Consider the following 17,050-nt stretch of genomic DNA (forward strand, 5'->3'; position numbering starts at 1 on the left):
TGCTGAAACTCTTCACAGGCTCTCCATGCATCTACAGAGCGTCCCATCTCCCCGCCTCCACACGACGGCTGCAAGGTCACACAGCTCTCCAGCCTCACCACTGCCTCCAGCCGCACTGGCTGTCTTCCAGAGAGCTCCCTCCCTCTCTCCCCTCTTGGCTTGGGACCACACTGTTCCCTCTGCCCAGAAAGTTCTTCACTTAGCTAACTTTTAGTCCTCCAGAAGGCCTCAGCGACACAGAGGGGACTTCTAGAACTCCCAAATAAGTGAAGTCCTCCCAGACCACCTGGTCCCTTCCCTGTACAACACCTACCATAATTTACAATCACAAAGTTATTCGTCTTAAGTCTGCCTTTCCAGTAAGATGAAAGCCCTGTTTTAGAACAGTAGGTATCTTGTCACTGTTATGTACCCAGCCTTTACGACAGTGCCTCACCATGCAGAGTAGCTGTTCAAAATGTTTATGAAGGGAAAGAGGGAAGACTTAAGTCCAAGAACTGTTTTCTGACCTCCATGAGAGAGACGCAGTACCAGGTTCCACAGGTGATGTGCTTCCTGGTCTCCCATTCAACATACTGAACTCTAACTTTGACCTGCGCCACCTTTCTACAGAAAACAGTCACAGTAGCCACCTCAGTGATCAAGCCAGTGGACTGTGTTTTCATGGCTCAGCACCTAGACCTCCCTGCCTGCCAGGCACTATCATACCTGAAACCCACCACCCCAGGTTCTCCTGAGGCCACCCCCACTGGCATTTCATTTTTGGTCTCCTGCTTTCCCAATTCTACTGCTTCCACACATCCAGGGTTCCGGCGGCCGCCTGCTGCTGAATCCTACATGCAATCCATCCAGGCATCTTTGGAGAGCTCCACCTAGTGGTCCTACAGACCCCCAAACTGAACCCTCATCCTCTGACTGGCTTCTCTCCCTGCCCACAGCCAGTGGCACCATAGGAATCCTGCCCCTCAAAATGGAAACCCCTAAATATTTTTCTAATCTGTCCTTGACTTCCCTGTAAGGCAAGCCCTCACCAACTTTCTTTTTAGGCCTCTTGTCCCCAAGTCTTGTCCCTTTCAAAGCCATTCTCCACCATGCCACCAGAATGCCTCACCGAATACAAAAGTCTAACCATGTTCCCCCATGCTCACACTGTTCACTGGCCCCTCGGCCCCCACTGAAGAAAGCCCCCACCTTCCAATGGGGTGTGAAGAGGTCTGCTCCTCCTTCCTGCCCAGCATACCATGTGCCCGCAGCACCAGCCTTTACACTGCCATCCACACCTGCTGCTCAGGAACCGTGCGCCGTTGTTCATGCCGCCTTTCTCCAAGCAGACTATGTCCCTCTCCCTTTATGTTACCGTTTATTGAGCACCTATTGCTGTCTCAAGAAAGATGCCAATGCCCTGGCCCAGTGGTTCAGTTGGTTGGAGTGTTATCCTGCACACCAAAAGGTCACAGGTTCAATTCCTGGTTTACCCCGGCTGTGGGTTCAATCCCCAGGTGGGGTTTGTGTGGGTGGCAGCTGATCAGTGTTTCTGTCTCTCTCCCTCCCTTCTTCTCTAAAAATCAATAAAAAAGAACATCTTCAAGTGAGGACTGAAAAAGGAAGGAAGGAAGGAAGGAGGGAGAAGGAGGAGGAGGAGGAGGAGGAGGAGAAGGAAAGGGGAAAGGAGGGAAGGAAGGAAGCAAGCAGCATCCCCACTGTACAGGTTACACAAGGCGAGAGGAAGCGCTGGGAGCTGAGTGCAAGGTCTGGATTCCACACACCACACGCTACCTCTACCTGAGAAACCTACACAGATGCAACCAGAGGATGCCCCCTCACATTCGATAAACACAACAAAGCAGGAAGAACTATGACAACGACTCAAAGCATCTTACAACAGTTTCTCAACCAACTATAACATCTGAAGTCCTCAAAAATTAAGCCAAAGACATCCCCATAGATATGAAGTCAAACACAAAAGATCCTTTTCTGACTTAAATGCATTTGAATTTTAAAGCAAGATTGTTTTCTTCAATCATTCAACATATAAGTAAGTACCTTCCATTGATAAGATTTAGCACTAATCTTTCTAAAGAAGCTAGCCTGAATTTCTCAACAGGTATCTGAGGCTGACAGTGGATCCTTGGCCGAAACAGTCAGAGTGAAGGTGACTTTGCTCTCCGCTGGCTGCTGATGTAAGCACTGGTGCTTCCAGACCCAAACATGATAACCTTACCCCGTGGCAATGATGTCAGCCAGCTGTGGTGTGTTAGGTGCAATTTTGATCATGACAGTTTCAAAGTAGAGGTGCTCTTTCTGCGCATGGATGGTGTATGTGCCCGTCGTTATGTTCTCCAGACGGAATGAGCCATCAGCTTTGGTTTTGACTGCAACACAAAAACACGCCAACAAAGCATGAGCCAGAAAAGAAGTGCATAACCCTCCATATTCACAAGAATACATAAGGCAAAAAGATGGCATATTTTCATAGAGACATTAAGATTTTGTTCTCTCTCCATTTCTCTCTGTGATCAAAAACGAGCACTAGCAAACAGCCCTGGGGCCAACATGTCTGCCCACCTTTGATTTGGTTATTCAGAGTGACCACTGCCTCCGGGACACCTTCTCCTGCAGGCCCATTCAGGACCCTCCCAGTGACAGAGAACCCCATGACGTGGAACACGGGCTGGAAGATAAAGAACAGGAAGATGGTTCGCATGCTTGAGCTGCAAAAGTCTCCCCTTTGTCACTCCCACCACCATTCGGCACGGCTGCCTTCACTGGCTTCTCCCAGTCCGTGTGCCAGCAGGCACCTTCCCAGCTTACCCACACACGTGGCTCCCCCACCAGGAGCCTACTCCCCCAGTCTGTCTTCTGCCTTATGTCCCCAGCACACGAGTGTGCATCAAATAACCGAAGGAAGCGGATCTATTACAGACTTACTCCCCCAGTTAAAGGTCACTGAGAAAGACGGGTGCAAGCTTCCCTATCCTTTCTCCCTCCGGGCTTACTGCCCTCCAGATGCTCCCATTTTGGTGAGCCAGGCCGTCCTCCAATCTCCCAAACTTAAACCCAGCACCACCTTAACCCCCCACCCCCAAACCTCCCCACACCCCAACATCAATCAACCCTGCGGCTTTCACCTCAGCAAGGTCTCCCAAGCCCTTCTCCTGCCTCTTCCCACCACAACCTGAATTCAAATCCCCACTAACTCCAACTAGACCAGCTCATCCAACCCAGCCACTGCACTGACCACAGCGTCCTACACCTGCTTTGTGTGTGTCTGCCCGCCGCACTCGCGAGTGCCATGGCCTGCTCTCTCCGCAGTCACTCCGCTGCAGCGCCCTGATCTCTGGTTCCTCGGGCTGACCACAGGAGGGCACCACGTGCACCACGGGGCTTCTCCTAGCTGCTCCCTCGGCCAAGGTCTTCTCTCACACCCAGAGAAGACCTGGCAGGAGGCCACTCCTGTCACCACTCAGGTTTCAGTTCAAACCGTCATGACTTCCAAGAAGCTCTCCCTGGCTATCCTGTCTCTGTAGCCCCTGCCTCCCACCCCAGCCAGTCACTGTCTATCACACTAAACTATTTTATTAGCTTTAAAAAAAGACCAGTATCTGAAATGTCCTTGTTTGATTTCTTACACTTTGTCTACCTCCTATTAGAAGATAAGGTCTGTGAACATGGGGACCTTTTCTTAGTCACCTGGTACACAGCAGGCACTCAACAAGCAACTCCTGAATGAATGAATGCAAGCAAATATGCCACAGCATGTGAGAGAACTTGAAGAAAATAAAATGGCTTCCTTTTTATGCTGGTAGCCTTTCTTGATCCTTCTAAAAAGATGTGGTTTATCCACTTATTAATCCATATATCCATTCAACAAACACATTTATTAGGAACCCACAATGTGCCAGGCACTAAATCATGTGTTAGGAATACAGTGAAGAATAAGACCGACCTTGTGCAGCTTACAGGCTCTCTCATTCCTGAGATTCGTCTCTGTTTAAAAACTTGTATCTGGTCCCGATCTGGAATGCCTTTCCCGGCTCCCCCGTGCCTCTTGTCTCTGCCAGCCCCGGAAGCACGTAGAGCTTCCTCTTCTCTCCCTTCTCACCACCCCCCACCCCAGGGCCCCGCCCAACAGTCACATGCTTTACTGAATCTCACAGAGCAGGGTAGGAACCCCCACTGAGCATGTCACCTAAACACTAGCTAGCTCCCACCACCTTAAGCTACTTTCAAATGTAATATTGAAAGAAAACGATTAAAATCTAATTTTTTTAATAGCTGCAGCACTGGGTGGTCTTTTTAGGAAAGACTTATTTTCTTTTGGGATTTGCTCTATCTAGCTAATTTGCTACAGTAACCATTTTCAAATTCAGTAAGTAAAGATGTGTGTTGAAAACCACACTTAATCATCCTTACCATCTCGTTTAGGGTCTAGGGAGTCTATCAGACTGCCTATCATCCCATCCATCCCNCTAAACACTAGCTAGCTCCCACCACCTTAAGCTACTCTCAAATGTAATATTGAAAGAAAACGATTAAAATCTAATTTTTTTAATAGCTGTAGCACTGGGTGGTCTTTTTAGGAAAGACTTATTTTCTTTTGGGATTTGCTCTATCTAGCTAATTTGCTACAGTAACCATTTTCAAATTCAGTAAGTAAAGATGTGTGTTGAAAACCACACTTAATCATCCTTACCATCTCGTTTAGGGTCTAGGGAGTCTATCAGACTGCCTATCATCCCATCCATCCCTACTGCCACGGCCCGAGATCTGTCACTCTCGCCCGGTGTACTGCCCCAGCCTCCTACCTGTCCCTTACTTCCACCCTGCCCTGGGGAACTCTTCTCAACACAGCAGCCAGAGGGATTCGCCTCTCCTCTGCTCAGAACCTCATCCACAGTGGGGCCAATTGTCACCCGGAGTGGCCCAGAAGGTCCTGTACAACCTGCCTCATCATCTCTCTGGCCCTCTCTCCTCTTCCTCCCTTCCCCACTCCCTCCATCCCAGCCACCCTGGCCTCCTGGGGTACCCTAAACTCTCTAGGCCTCAGAACCTTAGAACCTGCCATTCCCTCTGTTTTAAAATACCCTTCCCACAGATGAAAGTACAGCTCGCTGCATCTTCCCCTTCAGGGTGTTGCTCCAATGTCACCTCCACGGTGAGGACTTCCCAAGAATACCTTACAAGATTGCAGTCCATCTTAACCTTGAAACTGTATAATCTTCTTTCTTGTTTTATTTTTCTAAAGAACACGTATCACCCTCTAATACACTTTCTAATATACTTATTTAAAAGTGTTCTTTTTCTGACATTAGAACATGAATTCCATAGAACAGAAATGTTTGCCTCTTTCTGGCCACTGCTATATGTCCACCCCTAGAATAGCACCTCCAACACACACCACGGGTACTCAATAAACACATTTCCCTGAAGGAAGTAGATATAACTAAGACTCCAGTTCTCCAAGACAGAGACAAGTAACAGGGGTGAGGTATCTAGTGGATTCCCACCAGCCTGGAACTTACAAGGTTCTGGTTTTTCCAACAGTCCATCTAGATAAAATACTGGTTTCTTTAAAAACTTTTTGCAACACCTGTGCCCAGGGACGGGCACTCGAACACCTGCCCCTCCAGAAGACGGGGAGATCCTACCTCAATTCGCAGGCTGTCATGTTCCACTGTAAAATCAAGTCTGGAGGGAGCAACGTCAAAGGTAATCCTCTCCCCTCTATAGAACGGAATCTGAAAGGAAGCGTGCATTAATTAACATGATTAATTAGTAACATGATTCAACCATCAATACTAATTACCAATTCGGCAGCCCACAAACAACAAAGGGTTCAAGGCAGGCCAAGAGAAATTATTCTAACTATTGCCGATTTTAACAGAGAAAGGTTTGCATTTCTGCAGCTATCACAGAGGGGTTGGAGTCTTATCCTAAGTAACTGCTAAATAAGATGTTCACAAAAACACCGGCCAACACTTAATCCTTACCAGCCAAATGGCATCAGCTCTTACTGCACCATAAGAGTCCCAAACACAGACAGAATGGAAACCACTTCACTCACCACAGTGTAGCCCCCACTTGGCAAGGAATAGAAGGAGAACGAGCCATCCTCTTTGGAGACCGCATAGCACAAGTACACCAGACTCTTGTCTTCCGGCTGGAACCCAGGCACAGGTGAGATGTTGCAGCCCAGGACATCCTATGCCGGGAAAATCAAGACACATGACTTCTTTCCACTTACATGTTCTGGTTATCATCAAGTAGCCCAACTATAGAAAAACCTTCACAAGTTTTACATCACAAAACATGTATTTCTGAAATCCAGGGCATAGCAGAGATAAAAGAACAAAAATGTTTACGCTCAAGTTAAAAATGGCTTAATCTTCTTGGAAAAAAAAAGACATGATCATCCTTCCCTGAAACGGGTCACGATTTTCCAGACAAGAGCACAGAGCTCAGGAAGGTGAAGAGCCTGGCCCACAGTCACACAGCTAGTAAGAGGCAGAGCTGAGACTGGTCTGCAATGGGCCGGACTGATTTCAAAACCTGTGCATTTTACACCAAACTCCACCACCTCCCAGTAGGGACATTCAGTTTCTTGTAAGTCAACCAAGAAACACAACGTTGTCAACTGTCGAGACTATGAATCAACTTTGACTGCGTTTTAAATAGTGCAACCTCAGTCTCCTTCATTCACGTTTCTTTGCTTACCTCTTTGGTTACTAAAGAAGAAAAGAGGAGAAACTTCACCCCTTTCATGGGTTCCCCATCACTGCGGACAGAGCCAGACACGTTGTAGCCAGCCACCACCAGGGGACCAGCGGCATTAGCATTGGAGTTGGTCACTCGCACCGTGGTGCTCGCCTGCAAAAGAAGGTTTTAACTTCCAAAAAACGAAATACTCAGAAAGTGTTTAGGAGCATGGGGACATGCTTAAGCTAACATGTTAACTAGGAAAAAAGGAACATGTAAAATCACATATGTGGTATGATCACTATTTTTTTCACGTGCAAATTGAAGTAAAAGGACACGTGGCAAAATGTAGATAATGATGACTTCACCTGCACGTGGACATTTTACATCCTTTACACTTTTCCACCTTCCAGATTCTGTTTCCACTCCTTTACTCTGTATGTTTCAATTCTTTAAAAATGAGCATGCCTTACTTTTTCCCTATGTTTAATGGTATACACGCATCTATTTTTTAAACTACAGTACCATTTACGTGGAGAAAAGTGTACACATGCTGAGAGCCCAGGGCAGGGATTTTTACAAGGTGAACACACCACGCAGACAGTGCCAAAGCCAGAGCAGAACCAGCACCAGAAGGCCCATTCGTGCTCCTTTCCAGGCACGATCCCCAGCAGGGGCAGCCATCATCCTGACCTTTAACGGCACGCTTTCCTTTGAAACAGAATTTTATATAAACAAAATAAAATTCCTTTATGTATACAATTAACAATGTAAGCCTTAAAATGTATTCTACTTATATAACAAGTAAGCCAACGAGTTTTAAATAAAGCACTTTTTAATCCTAAATTGAGGACATTTATTTCATTGCTTCCAGACAGAAAGAGGAAGAGAACGAGAGAGAGAAACATCAGTGCAAGGGGAGGCATTGGTTGGTTGTCCCCCGTGCGTACCCAGACTAGGGACTGTGCCCCCACGAAGGGTTACAGACTCTCACGCCCAGACTGGGATTGAACCCACAACCTAGGCTTGTGCCCCGACTGGGAATCAAACCTGCAACCTTTCAGTCACAGGATGATGCTCCAACCAACTGAGCCACATGGGCCAGGGCAAATAAGACATTTTTGAAGTCCTGAAAACCTAAAGTCATTAACCATACACACACACATCTAGGCTGAAACCATACCATCGATTATAACTGCATAAAACCTATAGAGTAAACACTGAAATACAGATTCTGATGCTTCTTGAGCAAGAATGAGACACAGCCCCAAAACTAATACAACAGCTAACATGTCAAAATGCCCTTTAAGTCTTACTTCGATTTGTTTTTCCACAGTTATTACAAAATCTCAACTATTGTGTTTCCTTTTATCTTTTATTACAAACTATTTGAAACAAGAAGATAAAAGAAATACTTTTAATAAATAAAATAAAAATCACCTCTACACGCTCTAACCAGATAAAAAATAAAAGAGTAGAAATACAATTCAATAGGGCGGTGGAGGGAGGAGCGTGTAAGGGGACTAAATGGTAATAGAAAAAAAATACAATGAAGATTAAATTAAAAAAAGAAGAAATACAATTCAAGACCCTGTGACCCTGTGTCTCTCCTTCTCCTCCTTCGACAGACATCAATTAACACGGTGTTTGCCATTCCCACACACATCTTTGCAATTTTTCTACATATGAGTGTATCCACAACTGGTATTAGCATGAGTGTTTTCAGCTACCGTATAAACATTACCGTATTTCCTCATCCTTGAGCAACCTGCCTTACTCTTCAACGTGGGTGTTTAAGTGTAGTCACACTGATGGATGTGGCTCTGGTGCCTTGGTCACGGCTGACATGCAGACTGCGAGTACGTGACAGAACTGCAACCCACCCTCCTCGTGATGAGCATTTAGGTCGCTTACAAGACCTTGCTATTACAAGCGAAGCTGCAATACACATTCTTACACATTCTCCTTGGGCACGTTTACAACAGCCTCTAGAATGTGAGGCATATTTATGGAGTGTTGTTTTTGACTGAAAAAAGCACAACAAATAAACCCCTTTGTGCTGCGTTTAATCAGTATCAGCTTCATAGAACCCTATATGTGTATTCTACTTCTCGATCAAAGAATGTACTCAGGTATTCATTTAGAAGTTCAAAGTGACAACCTAGAGGGCTCTGCCAGTTAGCGGACGTGCTGCCGGACCATAAGGATGCACAATGGGAGGCCGTCTGAGGTTGCTGGCTAACGTTATCGTCCCCTGAGTTCAAAATAAAGTTAGGCCCTTCTGGTGTTGACGTAGCTTAAAATAGCTATAATTAATATCGAAGCTATTTCACGGCAGGAAGACAATATTTTCACCTAAAACTGAAACCAAGAAACATAAGCCACATCTGCTACAGTGAGGGAGTTTTACCTTGTAATACCACCACCTCACCAGCAGCCCCACTGTTTCTCTATCTGTTTCCAGAAAAACCATACACTCATTTCCTATCCTGAACCGGAAACCCCCGCACCTGCCCCCAAACCAGCACACCGTGGGCACCCTGAAGACTTCACGGAAAGGCTTACCTCTTTCAATGCCCAGGTTGGATGAGCTGCAAGGATTTCATAATCTCCAGGAAGAACTTTAAAAAATGCAAACCTGAAAAATACAAAATACCACTTAACTGATTCCCAACAACCTGAGTAGTTCTAATTGTATGACTAATGTTGGGAAGCACAAGAAAATGTTTGAATTATCACAAACTTGCCATTAGCTGGTTGAGTGAGCATGAACAGAACGTAGCCCTCCGCTGCGTGAATCCACACGAGACAGCACTTACTCAGCACTGACTGTGTGCAAGGACTGGTATCCCACGTGCTGACAGAAAGAAGGGTTTTTGTTTTCCTTAACCCCAACAACTTCTGGCCGAAAAACCAGTCACTGTGGTTCAGCAGGGATCAGTCACAGAAGAGGCAGGCGAGTTTTGACAGAGGTGACAGGTATGAGTAGACAAGGAGGGAAGTGATGGGAAGGGAGGAGTCACATGTAAAAACAGAAACAGATCTAGTAGGCTAGGCAGACACTAACCCAAGATGATGCCAATGATATGGGAAGGTGCGTGGTAACAACCTTTGAATCCAGTGCAAGAGAGTTTGAATCTGTTACCAAAAATAAATATGACATCTGGGCAAAGCAACAGTGATGAAGCCAGAAGCCAATGCAGATCGCACGAGAACCTACAGACTAACCAAGACCAGAATGAGATGAGCTGAGGTTAGAAATGGAAGGATTCTGGCACATTTAACCCTTTAAACCAACATGGCACCAGACAATTAGGGGGCTGGTTCTAATGAAGTGAATTACAAAAAACATTCAATTTCTTCTTCTGTGGTGTTATTTTATTCTACAAATGCTGCCCATAATAACTGGACAGGGCATGGCAGTCATTATGCTACAATAAAATTGAAACTACCACTGGATTTTGGTCCTCGTAAGATGTAGCTTACACTTTACATTCACGGCAGCCCCATCCTGCAAGTGACTGTCTTTGTTCAGTTCGGGCGGATGGAGCTTCAGAAACGTCACTTTCCCCAGCAAGATCAACAGCAAACTACGCGCCCAGAGAAAACGGAAACTTCACATTCCTCTACAGACCAGCGCTGGAGAGGCATTAATCAAATTGAAGTAAATGCTATTCCAAAAGTAATTTCAATGCTCATCATCTGAAAATTGAATGACTTACTGACAGACTCATTATCAACTTCAATTTTGCAGCTTGGTCCATTGTGTGTATTAAAGTAGTTAGCAATGATCTGAATGCTTTCAAAATTATCAGCTGGAACTCTTCTGGTATTAAATTTGACACATCTGTTAACATTTACAACTCAACAATATAAATCCATTAGATAAATGCTTTAAATTTGACTCAACAAGGTTAATTAAGTAATGATCAGTTGTAACTACAAAACAATTTCGATGCAGTCGTGATAAAATGATTCGTAAAAATTGGAACTGAGCTAACCTATATCGAGCTAACAGTTATTAAGCACATGTCATGCCAGAGAGTCTAAAACACTAATGTAATTTGATCTTCCCAATAACCTTCGGAGGTAGATTTCATGATTATTACCATTTATAATGAGGAAACGGAGGCCCAGAGGCAATAAGTAACTTGCCCCAGGTCAAACAGCTAGCAGACAGGGGAACCGGGATTCAAACCCAGGCTGTCAGACTCCAGAACCAAGGCCAACTATTAAATGAAGACCTACTATGTGCCAGGCCCTGTAGGAGGTGCCTGACAGGTATTAGGTATTATACTATCAATGCTAGATGCAATGGGTCCAGTGACTTCCATTTACAGATGAAGAACTTGGGCCCTGACGGGCGTGAACTTGTCCCAAGTGAAGAAGCCAAATCAGGATTTGAACCCAGGTCTCCCTAAATCCAAAACACTTGCAATCCTGTCACAGCCCTGCTCTAGCCATGAGGCACGACAACACGACCACAACTCACTTCCCGCCAGGCTGTGTAACTGTGGACTGGATCTTTGCTTCGGTCCCCGTGTTTCTCAGAGACACCTGAACGCCTGCAGGACCCAGGGGCTGCCCTTTGCTGAGAACCTGTCATGGAGAAGGAGGTTAGAACTTGGCCGAGCAGCCCAGTGCTCCACTCAGCAGACCCTGCTCGTGCTCCTTACATGGCACCTCCAACATTCTCTGGGTGAAAATCCCTTTGAAAAGGTGATAGAGATTGTGGATACCCTTCCCAGGGAGGGTTGAGGGGCTATGAGAGGAAACAGTCACAGTATAATAATACTTTGTTTCACTGAATCTGAGACATCATCAGTTAAAGATGCACAATTATTTTACAAAGTCTGGAGTGTGGAGATGTCCCTCCTCTCTAACAGGAAACCCGTACATGAGGATGGAACGAGCGGGCCTCACTCTCAACATAAGGCTGAAGTAGACCCACCGTGCAGAGGACGGCACAGAAACGCGCACCTCTCCACCATGATGCTGGAGGGAGGGAGGAAGAAAACCCTCCCCGGAGAATCTGTCCCTGTAAAAGGCTACCCCTGGCACTTACACGCTAAGACCTTCTACTCTTACAGACTAAGAGTGGCAACCTAGATCTGACCCCTAAAAACACGCACTACACTTTATACTCAAGTTTACTGAGTTTCCAAATCCTCCTACAGCCTATCTGCAGGTCCCTCGGACAATCCAAGCTCCCCAGGTTCAGAAGTCCTGCTTTCTAAAGGTAAGAGAAGACTCAGTGTGCACTACAGAGCAAAGCTAAAAATAACAAAGTCCTGAAACCAAACCTTTCCGTTCACCGAGAAGCCCGTGAACACAAAGTTGATGTCCCCGCCCTTGGTGCAGATGTCATTGACGCCGTCCACAAAGAGCTCCACGTTCGTTGGCTCTGAAGGACACAGACGGGAACGGGGGTACAAGACAAGAGCAGTTCAGTTCTGGGGTAAGGGGAAACTGTCTAGGCAAAATACATTTCATTGGTTAACTCATTTTATTTCTTTCTGAGCACTTAATACAGTCACATGGCTCAAAACCCAAGAGTACAGCAAGTAGGCAGGGAGTCTCCCTCCCACCCCGTAGTCCTCGGACACTCAGTTTCCTGCCCCAGAGGATAAGACACTCATATAACAGTCGTTCACCAAGAAGCATCTTGGAGTCCCATGAAAGATTCAGTGAGCACCAAATACTCGAAAGTTTTATTCACTGAATGTTTACCGCAGGCCAGGCACCAAGCCAAGTGCATTTAATCTTCACTACATTAAGAGGTAGGGAGTAACATTTAGAATTAATTGGGGGGTAAACTGAGGCACAGAAAGGTTAACAGACCTCTCAAAGTCTCTCAGCGCTTGTGAGTTACAGGGCCCCAATTCAACCCCCCAAAATCTGGCCCCAGTTCTGTCCCCTGACCAAGCACATGGGTTCAGCCATATTAAACCAGGGCCATGAACCCCAATGCCGCAGGAAACAAGCGGGTAAGAAGCCAGCTGGCGGGCCGAGTGCGGACTGTGGCGACTGGAAAAGGGGAAGCCACCACTCAGCTTCCATGGACCGCAGCCATGGGGCCCAGCATTGCCACAGCCTCCGACTTCTCAAGAAAAACTGGCAATCCAGATTACAGGTGCCACCTCCCGACTTTTCCATATTAAAACTATGGGTAACTGAATTTTTTAAAGGATGAAGTTGAGGTTTTAAAAGGTCAGGAAGAATGTGGAGTGATAAGTAGAGAGAAAAATGGGAAAATCAAAAGAACTTCGGGCTAAATGAAAAATTACCCACACAGGCAAAGGCGTCAATAAAAAAACAGACAGAAGAGCCCTGGCCGGTGTGGCTTAATGGACTGAGTGCTGGCCTGAGAACCAAAGGGTCAATTCCCAGTTGGGACACAAGCCCGGGTTGCAGGGCAGGTCCTCAGTGGGGGGCTTGTGAGAGGCAACCACACATGGATGTCTCTCTCCCTCTCTTTCTCCTTCCCTTCCCCTCTCTCTAAAAATAAATAAACAAAATCTTTTAAAAAATGGACAGAAGACTTGAACAGGCACCTCACAAAAAAGAATATCCAAATGACCAGCAAGCATAGGAGAGTGCTCGACCTCAATGACCACCAGGGAACTGCAAATCGAAACCACCATGAGATACCGCCACATCCCCACCAGAATGGCCTCCATGTACAAGACTGTCGGCACCAAGCACGGGGACGAACGTGGAGCGGCTGCAACTCCTAGACGCTGATGAGAGAGACGTGGCTACATCCACTTCGGATGTTCGTCCTTATCTACTAGAGCTGAGCACGTAAACGTTCTATCGCCCAGTCGTTTCCTCTCTGTATATAACTCCACAGAAATGCAAACACACGTGCCAAAAAGTGTGTCCAAGGATGTTTGCAGGAGCACTATTCTCAATGGCCAAGTTGGGAAGGAACTCAAGTGTTCGTCAAAGGTAGAAGGGATAAGACACATCACGTTATGTTCATACAGCAGCAGAAAGGTGTAACTAGAGATACTCAGTAACTGAACGAATCTCAGGAATTACATTAAAAGAAAGAAACCAGATTGAAAAATGTACTTTGTGTGGTTCAGTTTATATCAAGTTCAAAACAGAAAAAACTGCTCTATAATTTTAGGTCAGGGTGGTGGCCACCTGTGGGGTAGGCTGGGGTGGAGCAGTTAATGAGGACCTGTGGGTGCTGATATATTCCATCTCCCAATCTGGGCGGCTGTGACACGGGTGAGTTCACTTTGTGAAAATTCCTTTATGAGAAGTACACTTACCTGAAAGTATGTTACAAGTCAATGAAAAAAGCTTGTCAAAAGAAAGAACACTGACAGCAAGGGAGGGGCTCTAACACAACCCCCCCGACGGGGGAGGGGCTCCAACACAACCCCCCAACGGGCTGCCGATCTGTAACCTCGCGTTAGCCGCCAGTTGGCTTAGATTTCCCCTCTGGCTTTCAGGAATGCACCAGCCAGATACACTCCTGACTTTGAAACGAAAAAGAACTTCTCCCACACAGCCAAATCAGGTACGTGAGCTTCCCTTCACCTGTCATGACGGCAGGGACCCAATTCTCCCTTGTCTAACTCACAAGCCAGCCCGACAGAACAACCGTGGCCCCCAACTCCCTCCCACGCCCAAGCTACAGAACTGGGACCACACACCTCTACCCAAAAGTTAATATTCTCTCCTCTCCAAAACCATCCAAGTCAAGGCACAACCCTCTCTTCTGATCTCAACCCCATTCCCACTTATCCATAGTGGCTCAAAGGCAGTTACTTTTTGCTAAAAGCTCAGGAAAAAAGTTTTGAGTTTTTATTTGTGCATGTACAGAAGGACTGCTTTTAAGCATCTCCTAAGTAATTGCTAATTATGTGCCAGCCATTCTGAACACATAAATACCCTGGCCCTTTAATCCCCCCGGTGGCCTGTGAGGCCAGTGCTGTTCCTCTCCTGACCCCCTGGCAAGGAGACGGACACGGAAATGGGAAGGAACCTGTCCGAGGTCTTCACAGAGCTGACAAGGCCCACGGCTGCCAGATCTTCTGATCTCTTGAGAGAAGTGGATCTGGACTTTTATACCAAATCCTACAATGTTTAATGTTACAATTAACTCACTAAAAATAATAATAATGATGATGATAATAATAACAGTAGCACTGAGGGAGCTGAGAACAAAGCCACACTGGGCCGGGTCCTGACCTCTACATACAATTCTACTGCTGTTTCGCCAATGAAACTGCAATTGTAGAGTTTCTTGAGAAAGGTGCTAAAAAGACATCTATTTTAAGTAAGATGACCAAAAAAACCTTAAAGGCAGACGTTAGGTAAATCCAATGTACTCTAAAGTGATGACGCAAGGGACCCTCTTCTACACTAGAAATGAATCCTTGACATTTTAGCAGTCTATGCACTCTGTCAACTTAAATTAATAGCCAGCATACAATCTAATCATTTACAGGGTATGTCTAATTATTCAGTTAACTTACCAAAACTCCACCCAAGGGGAGGCTCAATCTTCAGAATAAAATCTCCCTAAGAGGGGAAAAAAGTAAAGGAATGAGAACTGATGACCCTTCAAGTAGCTTAACTTAGTTTAGTGCTACCATTTAATCCAGAAATTTTACACGGGAAATGAAATCCCAAGCATAAGCTGAAGCTGATCACCAGACGTTCCCATCCAACCAATCAGAAGACACCATGTGAAAGGCCAGGGGAAGATTCTAAAGACACCATCTCCAGCCACTTCTTGTTTTTTGATACCAAAGAAGTTATTTGTGAATCTCCTATTAACCCTGCATACACCTGAGATTGCCAGGGTCAGCATGTCTTCCAGAACTACAGTCATTTCTTAAAAGTAGATTTTACTTACACACCCTGGTTTCTTTAGATTGTTTTAATAGTAAAATAATAATAATAATAATAATAATAATAATAATAATAAATGTTAAAAGATTTCAAGACCCCGCTGTCCATGTCTGGAAATCAATCTTGTGTACAGGGTGGAGCCACAGTAGGTTTACAGTTGTTCATATGGAACAGAACACAATAAGTAATAAATAATAACACAAGCATAAACTGTGTTTTGCATACTCACAACTGTAAACTTACTTTTCCCCACCTTGTGTTGTGCATAAAGATGCCAGTTCAAAAATATTTATTGCTAGGTTGCCTTAATAGCTTTAAAAACTGGGAAAGCCCCTCTCAATCGAGCAGCCGTTGAACAAAGAGCTGCTCTGGTCTGACTGTGACGTGCAGCCGTTAAAGAGAAGGCGGTAGATCTGAACATGCTGATGCTGGAGGGGGCCAGGACATCACCACAGGGGTAAAAAATCAAATCACAACGTGATTCCTGTTGTTTGATTTCACTTGTATTTTTTCATCAAAATCAAAACTATGTATATTGACTATTTTTGCAACTTCCTATGACTCTTTTTTAATTAAAAAACTGGAATGTGGGGAAGATGGGGGTAGAAGTATGAATCTGCACAGACGCCCATCTGGGGCACGTGTGTGTGTGCACGTGAGCACGGGCATGTGTGTTCTGGGATATCTGTGTAACTGCGAATATGAGAAAGCAGTCTGTGAGGACGCACACCAAAACTTTTATCAAAGGTTATCACTAGATGAGGGGCATCTGGGGGATCAAAGATAAAATTTACTTCGTATACTTCTCAAGACCGTGATTTTTTTTTTCACGAAGCTCATAAATTATTTGTATAATTTATTTGAAACAACATTTTAAGCTGCTTGCAAACAAAGGGTTCTACCAAGTCCGCGTTTCCCAACCCTGATGCTGTGGACATCCGTCTGTCCTGTGCAGCATCACAGGTGTGGGGCTCCCTTCCACGCCTCTGCTCCCTGGAGAACGGCAGTGCCCCGCCCCCGCCTCCTGCTGCAGCCACCCAATGTCTGTGGGCCTCGACAGCTGTCTCTGAAGACCTGGAGAGATTCTATGTTCAGTCACCTCCTCCAGAATGTGGCCAGAATGGTCACATTCCAGTTATAATTTAGAAATCAAATGGGCATGTGCTTTTGTGGGAAAGGCCATTCTCCTGGTTAGCAGAGCCCTGTGGGCCACACCACTTCCCATTATAAAAGACGAAATGACTCTGTCCTCATACCTTATCATACAAGGGGATCATAAAGTAACCATTGTTCGGGGCACAGTCTGTCTGGTATTTCAAAGTCCCATGCTTGGTGTACAACTTTATCTAGAAAGAAAGGAAAGGAAAGAGATGTTGTAATTTAGCCTTTTGAGAACTAGCAGCGTACATTACACCTGAATGCATTCAGTCAATGCATGTGCTGAGAACATACTATGTGCTGCTATTAACATTGGACACGT

General features: G+C 45.5%; 1 protein-coding gene across 2 annotated transcripts in view; it reads right to left on the reverse strand.

Moving 5' to 3' along the window:
- LOC119001995 (nodal modulator 1) overlaps positions 1-17,050 on the reverse strand; it is a 51,563-nt gene that overhangs the window by 30,726 nt on the left and 3,787 nt on the right. Inside the window, exons 2-11 of one of the 2 annotated variants that reach the window (XM_037067649.1) lie at positions 16,827-16,916; positions 15,192-15,237; positions 12,000-12,100; positions 11,189-11,295; positions 9,262-9,334; positions 6,715-6,867; positions 6,065-6,202; positions 5,649-5,738; positions 2,566-2,671; positions 2,222-2,372 (exon numbers count right to left, since the gene is read on the reverse strand). In XM_037067649.1, coding sequence (XP_036923544.1) covers positions 2,222-2,372; positions 2,566-2,671; positions 5,649-5,738; positions 6,065-6,202; positions 6,715-6,867; positions 9,262-9,334; positions 11,189-11,295; positions 12,000-12,100; positions 15,192-15,237; positions 16,827-16,916 — 1,055 coding nt within the window. The remainder of the gene's footprint in view (positions 1-2,221; positions 2,373-2,565; positions 2,672-5,648; positions 5,739-6,064; positions 6,203-6,714; positions 6,868-9,261; positions 9,335-11,188; positions 11,296-11,999; positions 12,101-15,191; positions 15,238-16,826; positions 16,917-17,050) is intronic. The other variant, XM_037067650.1, reaches the window with a different exon arrangement.

Source organism: Sturnira hondurensis, unplaced genomic scaffold (assembly GCF_014824575.4).
Source record: "Sturnira hondurensis isolate 20B ecotype Veracruz unplaced genomic scaffold, ASM1482457v3 Scaffold0017394, whole genome shotgun sequence".
Classification (NCBI taxonomy): Eukaryota; Metazoa; Chordata; class Mammalia; order Chiroptera; family Phyllostomidae; genus Sturnira; species Sturnira hondurensis.